The 17,178-nt window shown below is 42.0% G+C and overlaps 1 protein-coding gene across 1 annotated transcript in view; it reads left to right on the forward strand.

Annotated features, from left to right (window-relative positions):
- FNDC3B (fibronectin type III domain containing 3B) overlaps nucleotides 1–17,178 on the forward strand; it is a 399,493-nt gene that overhangs the window by 315,020 nt on the left and 67,295 nt on the right. Inside the window, exons 13-19 of the mRNA XM_043994436.1 lie at nucleotides 1,854–2,028; nucleotides 3,767–3,853; nucleotides 8,225–8,363; nucleotides 10,048–10,119; nucleotides 12,209–12,327; nucleotides 14,478–14,583; nucleotides 16,043–16,215. Of these exons, the coding sequence (XP_043850371.1) occupies nucleotides 1,854–2,028; nucleotides 3,767–3,853; nucleotides 8,225–8,363; nucleotides 10,048–10,119; nucleotides 12,209–12,327; nucleotides 14,478–14,583; nucleotides 16,043–16,215 (871 nt within the window). The remainder of the gene's footprint in view (nucleotides 1–1,853; nucleotides 2,029–3,766; nucleotides 3,854–8,224; nucleotides 8,364–10,047; nucleotides 10,120–12,208; nucleotides 12,328–14,477; nucleotides 14,584–16,042; nucleotides 16,216–17,178) is intronic.

Genomic DNA, 17,178 nt, shown 5'->3' on the forward strand with positions numbered 1-17,178 from the left:
TGCATCCCTAGCACTAAATGTTGATTGGCTGGCTGACAGATTGGGATGCACATCCATGGACCAGTGTGGACTAGCCCTCAAGGCACACCCTAGCAGGTGCATTTTTAGGGAACCCCGTGCTACCAGTTTTTGTGTGTGATTTGCCCCACGTTGGCATAAATCGGGGGTTATTCTTTTTTTATGTCTTGGACCCCTTTGGCAATACAGTCAAGACTGTGTACCCCCCTTTCAGAATGAATGTTTTAAAGGATTATAGGGGGCAGCTAGGTGGCTCAGTGGATAAAGCACTGGCCCTGGATTCAGGAGGACCTGAGTTCAAATCCAGCCTCAGACACTTGACACTTACTAGCTATGTGACCCTGGGCAAGTCACTTAACCCTCATTGCCCTGCCCAAAAGGAAAAAAAAAGGATTATAAAGGAAATCTATGACAATGATCATAATATTTTTTAAAATACATTCACAGACTCCGGGTTACATACCCCTGCCCTAGACAAGCATAGATTTTGAGCTAGAAGGGAACTCACAGGCCATCCAGTCTTCATTTTATAGTCGAGGTAACTGTGGTCCAGACAGGTCCCCCAGATAGTGGCAGAGCTGGGCTTTGACCGAAGCCCCTTGCCTCCAAAGCCAGCCTTGTGACTCAGCCCTGCTCCACACAGCCTCCAGAGTACTGGGTGGTGAGGAGAGATTCCAGGACAAGAACAGTAAGGCACAGAGGCAACTGTGCATCCTAGAGTTATTAGGGATCTTTGGAGTGTCTGGTCTAACCTCCTCATTTTATAGAAGAGAAAACAGGGTCCTAGAAGGGGATAGTGATATCCCTGAGGTGTCACAGGTATTAAGTAGCAAAGGTAGGATTCAGGCTCCAATTCCCTTCTTTCTTTTTTCATTGCACTCCATTGCCTCTCAATTTAGGCTGGAGGTAAGAAACAAAAGAAACAGGTGACTGGATGGCTCAGTGATAGAGGGCTGGGCCTGGAGTGAGAAAAACAGACCTGAGTTCAAATCTAGTATCAGATAGTTACTAGTGGTGTGACCCTGGGCAAGTCATTTAACCTCTATTTGCCTTAATTTCACTGAAGAAGGAACAGCAAGCCACTCCAGTATCTTTGCCAAGAAAACTACACACACAGTATTGGCATGCTATGTCCTTGGGGTCTTAAGAGTTGGACACAACTGAGCACCCGAAAACAACAAGAAACAAACTCCTAACAGTGACAGCAGTGCAGAAGAGGCCAGAGCTGGATTGGGGGGTCAGGGGTCCTCATACAAAGGCTGCTTTGAGGGGTTGTCCTTGATGGCCGCTGAGGTTTCTTCTAGACCTGAAATTCTGTACTTGTGAATTTACGGTCTGTATATTCATGTAAATTTGGACTATGTTCATCTCGGTGGTTTCTATGGACAGTTGAAAAATGTAATCCACGGGTGGGTGAGACGTCTAGTGAGTCTCCCAGCAGGTTTGTGTGTTCAATCGTTGTCGAGCAACAAGAGGCACATTTTGTTGGAACAGACGCAGGATCAAAATAACAAGGTTTGCTGCGTATATGAATTCTGTGAAGTAGCTCCCATTTTTTCTAGAGATCCACAGCCCCCGCAGGGGACTCTGGTGGTGTTTGCTTGTCGTCTCCCCGCTTCGAATGTAAGCTTCTTGAAAGTGGAGGTGGCCTTCTTTGCATCTCATCAGAATGCCCCCATTATCCCCGCCTCCGTCCCCCCAACCTGCTGTCTGTCTTCCTCCCAGGAGGAACGGTCTCCTCTGGTGAACCTCCTCAGCTGGGCACCTGCTCACCCCTCACCCAGCTCATTCCCTCATGCCAGGCCCCTGGCTCATGGTGTCTCCTTCCTCCACAGTGGCTACAGCCAGGAGATAATATACTACACCTCTGGAACCATCCCTCAGACGCCCTCTGCCCCAAGGCTCGTTCGAGCGGGAGTCACGTGGATCACACTGCTGTGGAACAAGCCAGAAGGCTGCACGGCAGAGGAGGTTATTACCTACACCTTGGAGATCCAGGAGGATGATCACGTAAGTTCTAGCGTCTCTAGCCATCTCCTTGGAGGGATGCTTGCCATGGAACAGCACACATTCCTCCATTTTGGAGTTCAAGTCACCCTGGGCCATTATCACATCCACCCCCCTCATTTTAGAGGGGAGGAAACTGAAGGGATTGGGGTCAGGCTCTCACGTGGCTAGTTTCTAAGTCAGGACTTGAACCCAGGTCTTTCTGACTTTAAGTCAAGTGTCTTCCCCCACTACACCTAACTTCAGAGGAGACATGGAGAGAAAATTTCTAGTCAGATATTCCCCAATCTCCATCTATCCTCCAGTTTCTTGCAAACCCTGCCAACAGTTAGTTACATAGGTTAACACAGCTTCTCATCCAGAGAGGTTTACAATCAGACTCTTTTATTCTTTTTTTTTTTTTTTTTGGTGAGGCAGTTGGGTTTAAGTGACTTGCCCAGGGTCACACAGCTAGTAAGTGTTAAGTGTCTGAGGTCGTATTTGAACCCAGGTACTCCTGAATCCAGGGCCAGTGCTGTATCCACTGCACCATCTAGCTGCCCCTGAATCAGACTCTTTTAAAAATTTTATTGATATATTTTGTTTTTCCATCCCCTTTATTTGTGATCACATCCCTTCCAAATAACCTATTCCTGAGAGAGAGAAGAAAAAGAAAAAGGGGAGGGAAAGAAAGATTGAGAGAGCAAACAAAGAGAGGGGAGAGGGAATTCAGCAAAACCGACCCAATTTAAGAGTGTTTTCTAAACCCAAAGTCCCCCACCATGACCTCTGCAAAAAAAAAAAAAGAGAGTTGTATTTTCTCTCTTCTTGGAGGACTGTGTTTCTTAATGAATCCAAATAAACTTAAAGACAGTTTGGGTCTATCAAAAAATCAGTGTTAACACTTACTAGCTGTGTGACCCTAGGCAAGTCACTTAACCCCAATTGCCTCACCAAAAAAAAAAATGTTTATCTCGAGTTGTTGTTTTCTGGTCTTTTGCTTCATGTCAAAAGCCTGGCTCATGGTAGTAACCCAGATGTATTTATCATCTTCTTTTCCTTCTATTGAAATCCTTCCTAGGCTGTTAGGCTGTAGTAAGCTTTAGAAGTGTAAAGGACCTCATAGGTCACCTATTTCATCCTCCTCATTTTTACACTGCGGCCTAATGTGATCATAGCATCAACAAAGTTGAAGGGACCTCAGTGGTCCAACCCACTATGACATGCCTGATAAGTGACTTTCCCCAAGTCCTCTATGAAAAAAAGTAACTGAGTCAAGATTTGAACCCAGGTCTTTGAATTCTAAATTCAGTGCTCTTTTCCTTGAACCAAATTGCCTCTAATAGCGGCTCAGTTCTTCATTCCTCAGGGTTCCCACCATTGCTATAGGGTCAGCCCAGAAGGGTCCTCTGTAGCAAAGTAATAGACTACCTTTCCCCACTGCATTATAAGAAGAAAAGAGGAAAAAAAAGAGAAGAGAAGGGTCTTACCATCATCAAGCTGGTTAACCCTAGCTTGGTACCCTGCCTTTACAAAGCGGCTGAGCAGACCAAAAAGAAATTTTCTGTTGGCAGAAACCCCCCCCAGAGCTTACTACTGGGGGCCTCCCAATGTAACCATTTCTTTAAGTTCCTGACACGTGTTGCCAGACCTCGAATTCACTGTTGAGAATTGGAATCATGAGCTCACAGTCAGGAAGCCTGCCTAGGTATTGAAAGCAGAGGATTTTACAAGTAGGCACCTTGTGGTTCTTTCCCTACAGGATAGCCTTTTCCACCCAAGATACACTGGAGAGGACACTACCTGCACTGTGAAGAATCTCAAGAGAAGCACACAGTATAAATTCAGGGTGAGTTCCTAACTGCCTCTGCTTGCCTTGAATTTCTTCGAAAAACCTTCTCCTCCACACAGATGCATGAGCCTGAGAGCTTTTTATGAAATCATGTCAGCCTTCTACTCAGTAGGGGAAAGTGCACTTCCCGAGCCTCCCCAAGGCCATCTTACCCTAACCCCAAGAAACAAATACAGGATCAAAGTCAGAAGCAAATGACCGCAATCTTCTGAGACCTGAGGGTGTCCTAGAACTCTGGCCCTGATCCTCTGACCCTTATGTGGACTTCTTTCCTTTTCTCTTCCTTTCTTCTCCTCCTTATTTCTTTTGGTCTGTCCACGGTCCCCCACTTCCTTTTCTTCCTCTCTTTCTAAAATATTTTCTCTTCTGTCTTTTTAGTTCTGCAGCCAACAGCACTTAAGGGCCTGCTGTTTTATGCCCAGATAATTGAGGGCAAAGAAGCTTTAGAGGTAGAGATAAAGACTTGACCTTGATTTCATTAATAAACTCCCTCCACCAATGTAGATCTGCCTCTTCTGCAACTTACAGTCTCAGAGAGTTGCCAGGACCACTAAAATTAAATACAGGGTAGGGTTTGGTAGGAGAAGAGTGCAGTAGTTCCCAAATGCATGGATGACCCGGATCTTGCTAAAATCCAACAGGGTTTATTGGGAGACAGCACTATGTGGTGAGGGCTTTGGATTAAGGAAGACCTGAGGTCAGGTCATGCCCCTGATGTACAGTGCTCCAAGCAACTATCTCCAACTTCCCCCTCGAGAACAGACAGATCAGTATCAATGGGAGAATTTTTAATTCTCTAAACAGACACCCTAGGAGTTTGTCACACTGATAAATCATAGACCTAGGACCTCCCCCCCCGAAAAAAAAGTTAATGAATCTTCCCTCTTCCTTTTCTATGCAGTGTCCTGTCATTGTATTCTTATCTCCAAGGTTTTATTGGATAAAAGAATATTTGATGTTCAATTTTCAATATAATATTGACCTTCAATATTCAGCATTTGAATATTAAATAATAGAATGTCCCCAGCTTGAGAGCAGGGACTATTTCATTGTTCTCTGTATTCCTAGTTCCTGACACATCATAAATGCTTACTAAATACTGTTGCTTGATGGATGGATGGATTCATTTTTATCTTTCCTATGAAGTTTGGTTACTCTATCTAAATGCATTTTACTTTTATTAGTTTTTGGAAGAATTTGCACATACTTGTTAGCAATGCAGGGAATCTTCATTTTCCACTGGCTTTCCCACTGTCATATTCATATGTCACAGAGGACAGACAGTGCATTAATGGAAATGTTCCCTAAACTTAGATGTATGGTACTGAATACATACTTGTCCTACCACTCTTCTTCCACAAGATGGCACTACCAGTCCTTTCTTTTTCACAACGGAAATTTTTTTTCCCAAATTTTCCTTCCATTTCTTTTAGTGATTGGGAGTTTTGGTTGCTCTTTTGGCTTGGAATAACTCTTTCAGATCCTCCCATCACTAATGAAATCACTGTATAAATGGACCTTAGTTCTGGTTTGACTCATTATTTGGTAAAATTAAGAAACAAATAACTTTAATGAGTTTTTAAAAAATATGTATATCAGTAATTTAGTTCTCAAAAGATGAGAATCTCTCAACTCCCTCCTATGACATTATAATAATTAGGCTTGAGGGAATAACAGTTTAAAAATAGCATAATCTAATTATGCTTTGGATGATCCTGACAAAATGTAAGATAATTGAACTTCTTGGATGTTTGTCCATTTAATAGTCAAACTGCTATTGGATTAAAGCTAGTAGAAGTGATATAGATGAGCTCCTGTGTAGGGTTTGGGTTACAGTGAGCTAGGCAGGTAGAAGATGCTCCTAGGAGGAGAGTATCTGCATGGGATTTAATCAGTGTGTGGAAAAAAATCCCACAGTAGAAATTGATTATATTTGTTCATATTGGCAGCTCAACTGTAGCTTAGCATCTTAAAACCCATGGCAGTCACCAAGCCAGGATGCGTCAGAGGCAGGACTAGAACCTGGGTCTTCCTGACCACAGGGTTAGCCTCTCTTTGCTAAACCAAGCCTCCTCTCTTAAATATAAATACAGGGGCAGCTAGATGGCACAGTGGATAAAGCACCGGCCCTGGATTCAGGAGGACCTACCTGAGTTCAAAATCGACCTCAGGCACTTGACACTTACTAACTGTGTGACCCTGGGCAAGTCACTTAACCCTCATTGCCTGGCAAAATAAACAAATAAGAATAAATGTATTCCTGAGCAAAACTGACCTCAGACACTTGACACTGACTAGCTGTGTGACCCTGGGCAAGTCACTTAACCCTCATTGCCCCACGAAAGAATCAGGGAGCTTTCTGCTCCCTCCCTTGGTGCCTGAGAAGCAAGAAGGAGCCACTTAGAGCTCTGTGGATTTTAGCAGCCCATTGTGCCCAATCATAATTGTTTCTTTAAACCCATGATAGTCCTAAGTCACTAATTCTAATAATATAACAGACAATTTGTGCTCCCAAAGATTTGGATCTGAGAAGGATTGTCGGTCATTATCACCATTATTGCTTACATTTATATAGTGTGAGATTTAAAATTTAATATTAGATCATAAATCTCCCCTCTTTAACCTTTCCCTTAATTTACCTCCCAGACTAGTAAATGGAAGAAGCTTCTGGTTTTCTAGTTAGAGCTTTTATTGTATGGTAGTCACAAGGTGATCTTGACTCAGAATACAATATATAATTATGCAACAATTTCAAATAATACCCCTTTTTTTTACTTAGTATACAATTACTTTTGTGAAAAATCAGAACATATTTAAATACAAGTTAAAGCACAACAGAATCTCAAAGAAAACTTTTACAAATGTTTAAGGCCAGCAAATTGGTAGGGCAGGTTTACAGAAAGAAATACGTCATCTACATTGAGCATGTGCAGCCTGAGAAAGCTAACGGCACAACTGTTCATGTGGGCATTCACCCTAGTAAGGTAGTTATCACCAGACTAAAACTGGACAAAGATTGTAAAAAGATTCTTGAGCGTAAAGCCAAATCCCGACAAGTTGGAAAGGAGAAGGGCAAATATAAAGAAGAAACCATTGAGAAGATGCAAGAATAAAGTGGTCTGTTGTACAGTTGTAATTAAAAATGAAAATTAAGCCTGAAAAAAAAAAGAGGGGAATATTTGTAAAAGCTTTTTATAGTCATGTGATCAAGTTTATATTTTATAATACTCTTATTAATATTAAGTTCATATTCATTTAGATTTCCCTAGTTTGAATTTCATTGTCTTTTATTATTCCACATGTATTTTCTTCTATTCATTCATCTATCTAATTTTGAAACATGGTTTTGATTTCATAATACAATGTTAATTCTAGGAGTATTGTGCTCCCATATTCTGAGTTGTTTGTTTTTGTTATTTTTTTCTCAACTGATTATTTGATCAATCTCTTTAAAGCATTTCCTTGGCAAATTGGTTGCCATGGCAAGTGTAAATTGATTCTAGAAGTATTATTTTTAATAAGCGTATTCCAAAAAAAAAAAAAAAAAGAGGGGAACATTTGTAAAAGTTTTCTTTGAGATTCTGTTGTGCTTTAACTTATATTTAAATATGTTCTGATTTTTCACAAAAGCAATTGTATACTAAGTAAAAAAAAAGGGGTATTATTTGAAATTGTTGCATAATTATATATTGTATTCTGAGTCAAGATCACCTTGTGACTACCATACAATAAAAGCTCTAACTAGAAAACCAGAAGCTTCTTCCATTTACTAGTCTGGGAGATAAATTAAGGGAAAGGTTAAAGGGGAGATTTATGATCTAATATCCAATTTTAAATCTCACAATAGTTAGTGCTTTAAGGTTTGTATAGTGCAGATATTGTGTCTCATTTGGCCCTCAAGCAACTCTGGGGAGTAGGTGCTATTGTTATTTCAGTTTTACACATGAGAAAACAAAGGTAGAAGGGTGGAAGGACTTGCCCAGGGTCTCACAAGTTAGTAAAGTGTCTGAGACTAGATTTGAAATCTAGTCTTCCTGACTTCAGGTCCATCTCTTGTCCCCCACCCCCACCCCACCCATTAAAGAGATAAGAAAACTGCATCTTCAGTGATTACATGATTTGTCCAAGGTCACACAGGTAAGTAAGGAAATACTGGGACTCACGTCCAAAGTCAGATCTCTTTCCTTTGTACACCATGGGTTCCTTAGGGTGGATTTTGTGAGTGTTGGAGTATATGCAGGTTTTGCCTTCATTTGTCCTGATTCTTTTATCTCAGCCATTGAAGTGACATGGTTGGCTTTATTCCCTGAGCATTCCTAGGTTTGATGTTAATATTCTCAATTTTTTTTCCCCTTTGCATTATTCTAGTTAATTGCTTCTAACATGGAAGGAAGGAGCTGTCCAAGTGAAGTTTTGGTTTGTACAACAAGTCCTGACAGACCAGGACCCCCGACTCGACCCTTTATTAAAGGGCTAATTACACCTTATGGCTTTAGCGTAAAATGGGGTAGGTGATTTTTTTTTTAATTTATTTTAAAATGATTATTCATTTCAGTAGGTTTCTTTACCTGTTCATTCTGGCTTCAATGGTGACGCCTACTGGAAGAACAAGATATTACACCTCCATTTGGTCCTGTAAATTCTGGCCATAGTTTGAATGTGGACATTTATTTATGCATGTAATTACTTATATACCTACACCTTGACAAGAAAACTGATGGACATGTGTGATTTCTCAGGTTCAGGGACCTTCTTTCTGATAAAGGACTCCCTTTGTCAGTGTGGGTTGGTGCCTTCTCTGTAACTTACAGTCTCAGAGGCACCAATCGGTTAAGTGACTTGTCCAGAGTCACATAGCTAGTCAGAGTCTGACTATGTCAGAGTCAGCACTTGGATTCAGTTCTCTCTGATTCTGAGCCTGAGTCTCCTTCGCACTGCCTCTTGGGACAGAGAACAGACATTCAAAGTAGTAGCATTTCGCTTCATCCCCATGGGACCAGTAGAATTTAAAATGAATAGATGTTAATGTTAACATTTTCCCATGTGCAAAATAGGAATTATACTCCTGAGCTTGTTGGAAGGATAAAGTGAGATAATCTATGTAAAGCAATTTACAAACCTCAAGACTATGTAAATGATAACTGTTGTTATTGTCGCTAGTGCTATGGAACTTTAGTTATGACCTAGGTTAGAACCACCTTGCAACAGAGTGAAGTTATATGAGTATTAACCCTACCTTACCAAGTCAGAAGGAACAGGAAGGCCAAATTTCAAAAACTACAGATGGGAGAAGTCAGAGAATCCTCAGAAGAAGTCTCAGTGCTTCAGGGTGGCTAGCCTGTATTTGTATAGCTCTTTAAGGTTCCTGAAACACTTTATGAGTATTGTACAATTTTTTCATCATAATAAGCCTGTGAGGTAAATGCTTTCATTATTCCCATTTATAGCTGAGGAAACTGAGGCTCATAAAGGTTGAGTGATTTTCCCAGAGTCTCGAGGCTGGTAAAGTGCCTAAGGCAGAATTTGAACTCATGGCTTCCTGACTTTAAGTCCAGAGCTACATGTGAAGGAGAATTCCACATAGGAACCTCTATGTAAAGAAAATCTCCGTGTAAAGAAAATGTGTGTGCCTATTCAGGAACTATACCTATATTACTAATCAGTCAGCCGATAAACATTTATTAATCACCTCCTGTATGCTGGACACTGTGCTAAGTGCTGGGGACAGGAGATACGAAAAGAGGCAAAAGACAGCCCCTGCCCTCAAGGGACTTACAATCTAATAAGGGACACAGCAGGCAAATGGTTATGTACAAACAAGCTGTGTCCAAGAAATAAAGAACTGAGGGAAGGCACTAAAATGAAGGAGTTGGGAGAGGCTTCCTGCAGAAGGTGGCATTTTAGTTGGGAATTAAAGGAGGTCATGGAGCATTCCAGAGGGGGTTGGTGAGAAAGACCGCCTGGAGCCAAAAGATAAGAGTGTCTTGTTCAGTCTTCTTGTACCAAATACCCAACATGCCCTGAGGCTAGGTTCCCACCAGAGATTTCCCCATCATTGAATTGGTTCCCCATCTCCCCTTTGAGAACCCTGAATTCCCTTCACGGGGACTTGGGAGGATTATGTAGCAACAACTGTGCCAATAAAGACCATCTTTCATCTGCAGCTAATGCGATGTTTGCTCATGTTTCAGATGCTCCTAAGGATAATGGTGGTTCCGAAATCCTTAAGTACTTACTGGAGATCTCAGAGGGACATTCAGAAGGTAAAGTATATTCAGTGAAAAGCAGCTGGCATTTATTAAGGACCTGCTATGTGCCCGCTGAGTTAGACTGCTCTGCAAAGACTCAGGGACACCGTTGTGACATCTTACTTGGAAAGAACATATCCAGTATTTTCCCTAGGGCTCCTTTCCCTGTCCCGGTGACTCCCCAGATGGGTCCCTTCTTCACCACCGATGCTGTCTGCGCATTACCTACTCATGTTAGAATGTGAAATGGTATCTGCTAACCTTTCTTTTCCCCCAAAGTACTTCACTGAGGAGGATGAAAAGGAGGCTGAGAGGGCACCCTTTGCACTCCTTAACCAGCTGCAGCCTTGCATGAAACACCCTCTCAACCCCCCCATCTCTCAGATGGAAGTCTCCTGGTACACTCTGGACCTTTTGGAGCAAAGAAATGAGCTTATTTCAGTTGGCTGGTTGCTTTCTTCTCCTTTTCCTTTCTCAGTTGGAATCTCTTTCTTTCTTTTTTTTTTTTGAGGCACAGGTCTCCCTATATTTCATGGGATAGACATGCAGGGGCCCCTGGGAGCCTGATCCCACTGTTAATCGACATGGAAACTTGAACCTGCTTTGTTTTCCAACCTGGATCGATTTACTCCTCCTTAGGCAGCCTGAGAACTCCAGGGACTCAACCTTATTAGGGCAGACACCTGATTGACTTTTGCCCTATTACATTTCAGAACTCTCTAACTCAGCCTCCGACTCTCCCCCAAGCAGGGATTACAGGCATGCACCACCATGCCCAGCTGGGCTTTATTTCTTGATCCTAACAAAAGAAATCTGTGGGATTGAAGAATATTGCAGACTCTGTTCAAAGCTTAATTTGCTTCTTTTTTTAAATAAGAAAACTTATCTGGATTTCTGAATCTTCACATTTTCTAAAAAGCCCCAAATGCAGCAAGGTCACTTAAGCATGGCAAAATGTTCTTGAGGAATAATGACTTTATAGAACCTATAACTCAACTATGCCAGTCTGTTTGCATTGCATGATGTCAAATAAAACTCACTGGAAGTCATTGGGTGCTTAACATTTAAAGACTTTCCCAGTAGGTAATGAAGTAAAAGGTTAAATATTATCCAGCAAATTCATTCAGTGTAGACAGCCCACTTGGGTAATAATCTCTTGCCCCCTTCCCCAGTCCTCTTATTTCTATATGGTAATGGTGTCTTAAGGTGTTACATTTCCCAGGTGTATTTTCATTTTAAAAGAGGACCATTTGAACTCTTTAATGGTGGGATTTCCAACACTGTAACACCTGGATAGTAGAGCGACCTTTTCACCACATTCTAAACATGGGAAGAGACACTTTCTTGGCCCTTCTGCGATTAACCCACATAGTTTTGTCTTGTAGGACCCTAGATCCAAGAATTGAAAGGACTTTAGAGACATCCAGTCCACCCTTCTTAATTTTTACCTGAGGGGAATGAGAGGAGATGGAGTAAATGCCATAGCCAATGTCACACCTTGCAAAGCCTCCTTTCCTACTCAGAACCACAGCTGACCACAAGTAGTTCGAGGAGGAGACTTGTTTTCTATGACTGTTTTAATGTCTTATTTGTTTTTCTTCCTTTTTGATTCCATAATCACTTATTTCTTAAGCTTCCCAGTCCCCAAGGTTAATTCCATGGAAATTCATTAGCTGTCAAAATGCAGCTGTATAAGGGCTAATAATTACATTCAACATAATTAAGTAATTTAAATGATACCTTTTTTAAAAAAAAGCTGAGAAAAAGGAGGCAGCTAGGTGGCGCTGTGGATAGAGCACTGGCCCTGAATTCAGGAGGACCAGAGTTCAAATCTGGCCTCAGACACTTGACACTAGCTGTGTGACCCTAGGCAAGTCACTTATCCCTCATTGCCCTGCAAAAAAAAAAAAAAAAAAAAAAGCTAAGAAAATGGAAATTGAAAAGTAGGCCATGTGGTCAACCCCTTCATCAGATAGGAAGTCCTCCAGACAAACAGATAAAGGCATCGCATTGAATGTGAGTCCCTTTCCCCTTTGCCTCTGCGTAGTTTCCTGAAGGAGTCAGTAACAGCTTGACTGCTCATTGCATCAATCTTCCATTACAGCGAACCAATGGGACGTGGCGTATAGCGGCTCCACTACAGAATATACCTTTACTCACTTGAAGCCAGGCACTTTGTATAAACTCCGGGCATGCTGCATCAGCACTGGTGGACACAGTCAGGTGGGTGGTGTGCTTAGGTAGGAAAAACAAAGAATTTTGTCTTTCGTCCCATTTGGATGAGCCTTCCCTGTGGCCTCTTTTAAAAGTCCTGTGTTTGGGCCCAGAGAATAGGATTTCTGAAATTGTTGTTTGGTTTTGAAGTGTTCAGAATTGCAAACAAACAGTGATTCCCACTGAAATGTGGACATTTGTATCTTCATTCCCTAAAAGCCATTGAATCATACTTTTTACAAATGTTCAAGGATGAACGCTGACTAATGCTACCAATGACCAGGTAAGATTTCCTTTTGCTTCATGTTCAGATAGAGAATAGATGTAAAAAATCACAACATTGCTGAAGGCATTATGCTTTAAAATATCACAGACTTAAGCCCTTTGATGGGAGTGGGGAGCAGGGAAAAGGGACTGGAGAGAATTGGAGATGTTTAAAAAAGGCAAAAATGTGGCCCCTGCCTTCAAGGGGCTCTAATTCTAACAGGGGAGAAAACATCTAGTGTAAATGGAGGGGGAGGCACTGTGTGCTAGGTGGGGAGGGGTGGCTAAGGAGGTTGGACCATCCCAGGAAAGGTCTCATACAGAAGGGAGAGTTTGAGGAGGTACAGCTGAAGAGGGAGGAGTGTTCCAGATGTGGGGGCAGCCGATGCAAGTGCTCGGAGTTGAGAGATGCAGTACTGTGTACACTAAGGAATGAGTGGACCTGTCCAGCTGGGGTGGAGAGTATGTGAAAGGTGAAATAAGTACAAGAAGACTGGAAAGGTAAGAAGGGGCCAAGTTGTGAATGGCTTTAAGTGTCCCAAAGAAGAGCTTCTATTAGGGAGAAACTAGAGATTATTAAATAGGTCGGAATGACCTGAACTTTAGAAAATTCCCTTTGGCAGCAGGGTAGAGCATGAATTGGGGTGGTGAGGGCCTTGAAGCCAGACCACCCAGAAGGCTATTGCAGTAGTCCAGGAAGAAGTTGATAAGGGACTATAGCAAGGTACTGATTGTGGCCCTGTAGGAAGGAATAGGGAAAGAAGGATTTATTGTGTCTGCCATCTACTAAGAGCTTTACAAATAGCTCATTAGATAATGAGTAGAGAAAAGGAGATGTATATAGGAGACTCCGTAAAGGTAACAACAATAAAACTTGGCAGCTGGTTGAATATAGTGGATGAGAATGAGGAGCTGAGGAAGACACCAAGGGTGGGTGCAAGCGGGGGGGGGGGTGGCAAAAAGGGGGGGAGGGTCTGTTCTTTGTCGCTCCTTCCCCTTCTTGATTTTATATCTTTTCATCTCCCTCACTGGCAATTGGAACAATTGGAACAAAGATTCTTTTCCAGACAATTTCCAGATGGAAAGAAATTAAGAAAGGGAATTCTGAGGTTGTACCTCCTCTCATTTCTCCCATAGAGTGAAATGGTCCAAACAAAATCAGTGCATATGTATTGAGCACCTTCTATGGGCAAGGGTCAGTGCTGGGCTCCAGAAATGGTTTTATTTGGCCTTGTGCAATACCTTGATTGTGTATCATCAGTTAAAGGCGTTCCTGTTGAACTGCACAACTGTCTTTGTGCTATCCTAACCTGTATGGTTGGCTTCCCGTATTGATCACCTTTTATAAAGGAGAAGATCAATTTTCCTATCAAGATTATTTTCTATCAAAATTTCCTATCAAGCTATCATCTATAGCTAGATAATGTCAGCATTATCCAGAGTTCTATTTTTAGTCCTTATGGTCTGCCTGAGGGCTATTAACCAATATTTAAAGAAAAAAAAAACTCCAAAAGGAATGGTTTGATCACAAATAGTAAACTTGGCTTGGGAATTGGAGCCCTCTCTTCTATCGTGGTGAAGAGTTTTTCTAATTTTGAGTTTGGTAAAAATAAATTTTTGCTTAGGGCATGTAGCATTTAACCACCATATGTTTTCCAAATTGGCCTCAGAAATTGTTCATCCTGTTTGGGGCAGCTGCCCCGTGCATAGCGTTGCCTCCTTAAACAGCTTCAGAAATGACTTGCTGTGAAAAAACAGGCTACAGTTTGTCTTTGTCATATGCTCCATGTGGACTGCGCCGTTTATAGCATTTATGTTATAGAATTAGCTCTTCGGTGTCATTTTACCAAGAGATGAAGAATGAGGACGTGACTGTCCTCCCTTTTCCCCCACAGTGTTCTGACAGTCTGCCCGTCCGCACTCTCAGTATTGCACCAGGTCAGTGTCGACCCCCGAGGGTCCTGGGGAAAGCAAAGCACAAAGAAATCCATCTAGAGTGGGGTAAGTCTTCATCAAGGGACCTTGTTGTCTTGGCACAATCAAGAGTTTTCTTTTCTAGTGACCAATTTGAAATTCAGAGCATTATCGGGGGAAGATTTTTTAAGGCTTACTTCCCATTTTTGGTCATGAAAAACTAAAAATTACAATAATGCAAATGTTCTAATAGGAAAACATTTTTTTTAACTTTTTGTATGTATGGCTGAGTGGGGGTGCAGTAGGGTGGAAGATGTAACCCTTATGGTCCATATCAGGTGATAGATAGTTGGGTCAGATCTCCAAGTCAATTCTTGTCCTTTCTCATTCTTGTGATATCCCAGAGTAGAATGTGATATCTGTGTGTCCATCTTTAAAATGGGATGTGACTTCTCCATCCCCATCTCTAAATGCGTTGAGGTTGACCAAAGGACTAGAGTCACAAGTCACATTCCATGCAGCTGCCCACACTGATCCATCTCTGAGAATGGGAGGTATCCAAATGGAATGAGAGTCAGATTCATTGAGGACTCTTATGTGCAAGATCCAAGTGCACCTGAGCTCTACCCCTTAGTAACATTAGCTGTGTCTTTAGGCATTCAGACCAGGCAGGTGCCAACTGTGTGCTGGTTAAATTCAGGAAGCCCATGTTGAGGTCCTACTGTGAACCATGCTTTGTTCTAGGCTCAGGAGATAGAAAGACAAAAACAGTAAATGTCACAGCTCTGAAGAAGCATGTTTTCTGCTGGGCATGTTCCCATTATAATCAAATAACTCAATTAAAACAGTATCCTCATTTAGCTGCAGCCAGCACAGGGCAGGTACAAATGGGGTTTGGACTAGTGTCGGTTTGTTGGACAAGCAATGAGTAGGGGCATAGGGACCAGGAAGGGAGAGGATGGAAGCCATGGAAAACAAAGAAATAAATGGTGGCAATGGAAAGTAACAAGATGATTTTAGGAGTCAATTGTTCGATTACAAATATTTGCTGAGTATTGATTTCAAAGATAATCCCCCGTTTTTTCTCCAAAAGAGAAAGAGAGGCTAGATCAGTGAAATTCTCCAGGTACAGTTCTGGTCACTATCAGAAGAGCTGTTGAGGTATGGAATCAAGGGATGTCTAAGATCAGTTCATCAACAAGCATTTATTAAATATCTGCTACATGCCAGGCACCATTAGGCACGAAGGTAAATATAATACCTGTCCTGGGGGGACCGTACAGTCTACATGCCCCCTATTTATGTCCCTAATTCCTAGAATAATGTCTTGCACACAGTAGGTACTTAATCAGTGCTTGTTGATTAATTGATCATATCAGTTGGGAAACACTGAACTTCTAAACTGTCTGGACAATGCTACTTTTACAAATGGAATTGAAGATGGAGATCACATTTTTTTTGAAAGATTATGCTCAAAAGTCCAATGTGATTAGGCCAACTAGGGCAAGAAGAGTGTTCATGGGCGGGGAAATGTCTGTCTTCTCAGATGTTCCTTCATCAGAAAGTGGCTGTGAGGTCTCTGAGTACAGCGTAGAGATGACCGAACCTGAAGATGTTGCTTCCGAGGTGTATCACGGGCCTGATTTAGAGTGTACTGTTGGAAATCTTCTCCCTGGAACGACCTATCATTTCAGGGTGAGAGCCTTGAATGACGGAGGGGTAAGTTGAATATCCTATAATATATTTGTACTGTTAATTTCATGCTTTTATAGAAGCCTTCTGGGACCTTTTGTCGACAACAGCCCAGCTTGACCAATCAAGGCATCAGGAATCTTTAATTATAGTGATCATAGATCCGGATGCCATCCTGGTCCCAAACTTTTATGTTATAGAAGGGGAAACTGAGGCACAGGTTAAGAGACTTACCCAAGGGCATACTGGTCGTAGGTGGCAGGGCTTCTCTGACATCAGATCCAGTGTAGTTGGGTTACTATATTATTTCCAGTAAACATTAATTAAGCACTTACTGTGTGTACCAGGCAGTGGGCTAAGCAATGGCAATACAAAGAAGGGACCAAGACAGTCCCTGCTTTCAAGGAGCTCACAGTCTCATATGAGCACGTTACACTAACACAGGCACAAAAATATAGACATAAAGAGACAATTGTTAAACCCGAAAATGAAGAGTTGGTCACTTTCCGAGTCTTCTTAAAGTCGCGGTTAGCTTGGGGCTTTTGTTATTGAAAGGCCATCCTCTCTGCGACCTGAGACCCCTTCCCATTCTAAATTTATGATCCTGTCAACTAGGAACAATGAGAAGAAATTGCAGGTACACAGATTTAGGCTTGATATAAGGGAACACCTCTGTAAGTGGAATGATATGTAGTGGACAAGCCTGGGGGTCAGAGAGTTGCCTCACAGCTAGGAAGTGTCAAAAGGCAGGATCTGAACCCAGGTCTTGCTGACTTCCAATTCTACAACTCCATGTTGCTTCTGAATAACATGGGACAGCTAAGAGGCATAATGGATAGAGCAACACTCCTGGACTTACTAGCTATGTGACCCTTGGTAAGTCACTTCACCCTGTTTGCCTCAGTTTCCTCATCTGTAAAATGAGCTGGAGAAGAAAGGAGTGAACCACTGCAGTATCACTGCCCAGAAAACCCCAAAAGGGTTCATGGA

This window comes from Dromiciops gliroides, chromosome 3 (genome assembly GCF_019393635.1).
Source record: "Dromiciops gliroides isolate mDroGli1 chromosome 3, mDroGli1.pri, whole genome shotgun sequence".
NCBI classification, from domain to species: Eukaryota; Metazoa; Chordata; class Mammalia; order Microbiotheria; family Microbiotheriidae; genus Dromiciops; species Dromiciops gliroides.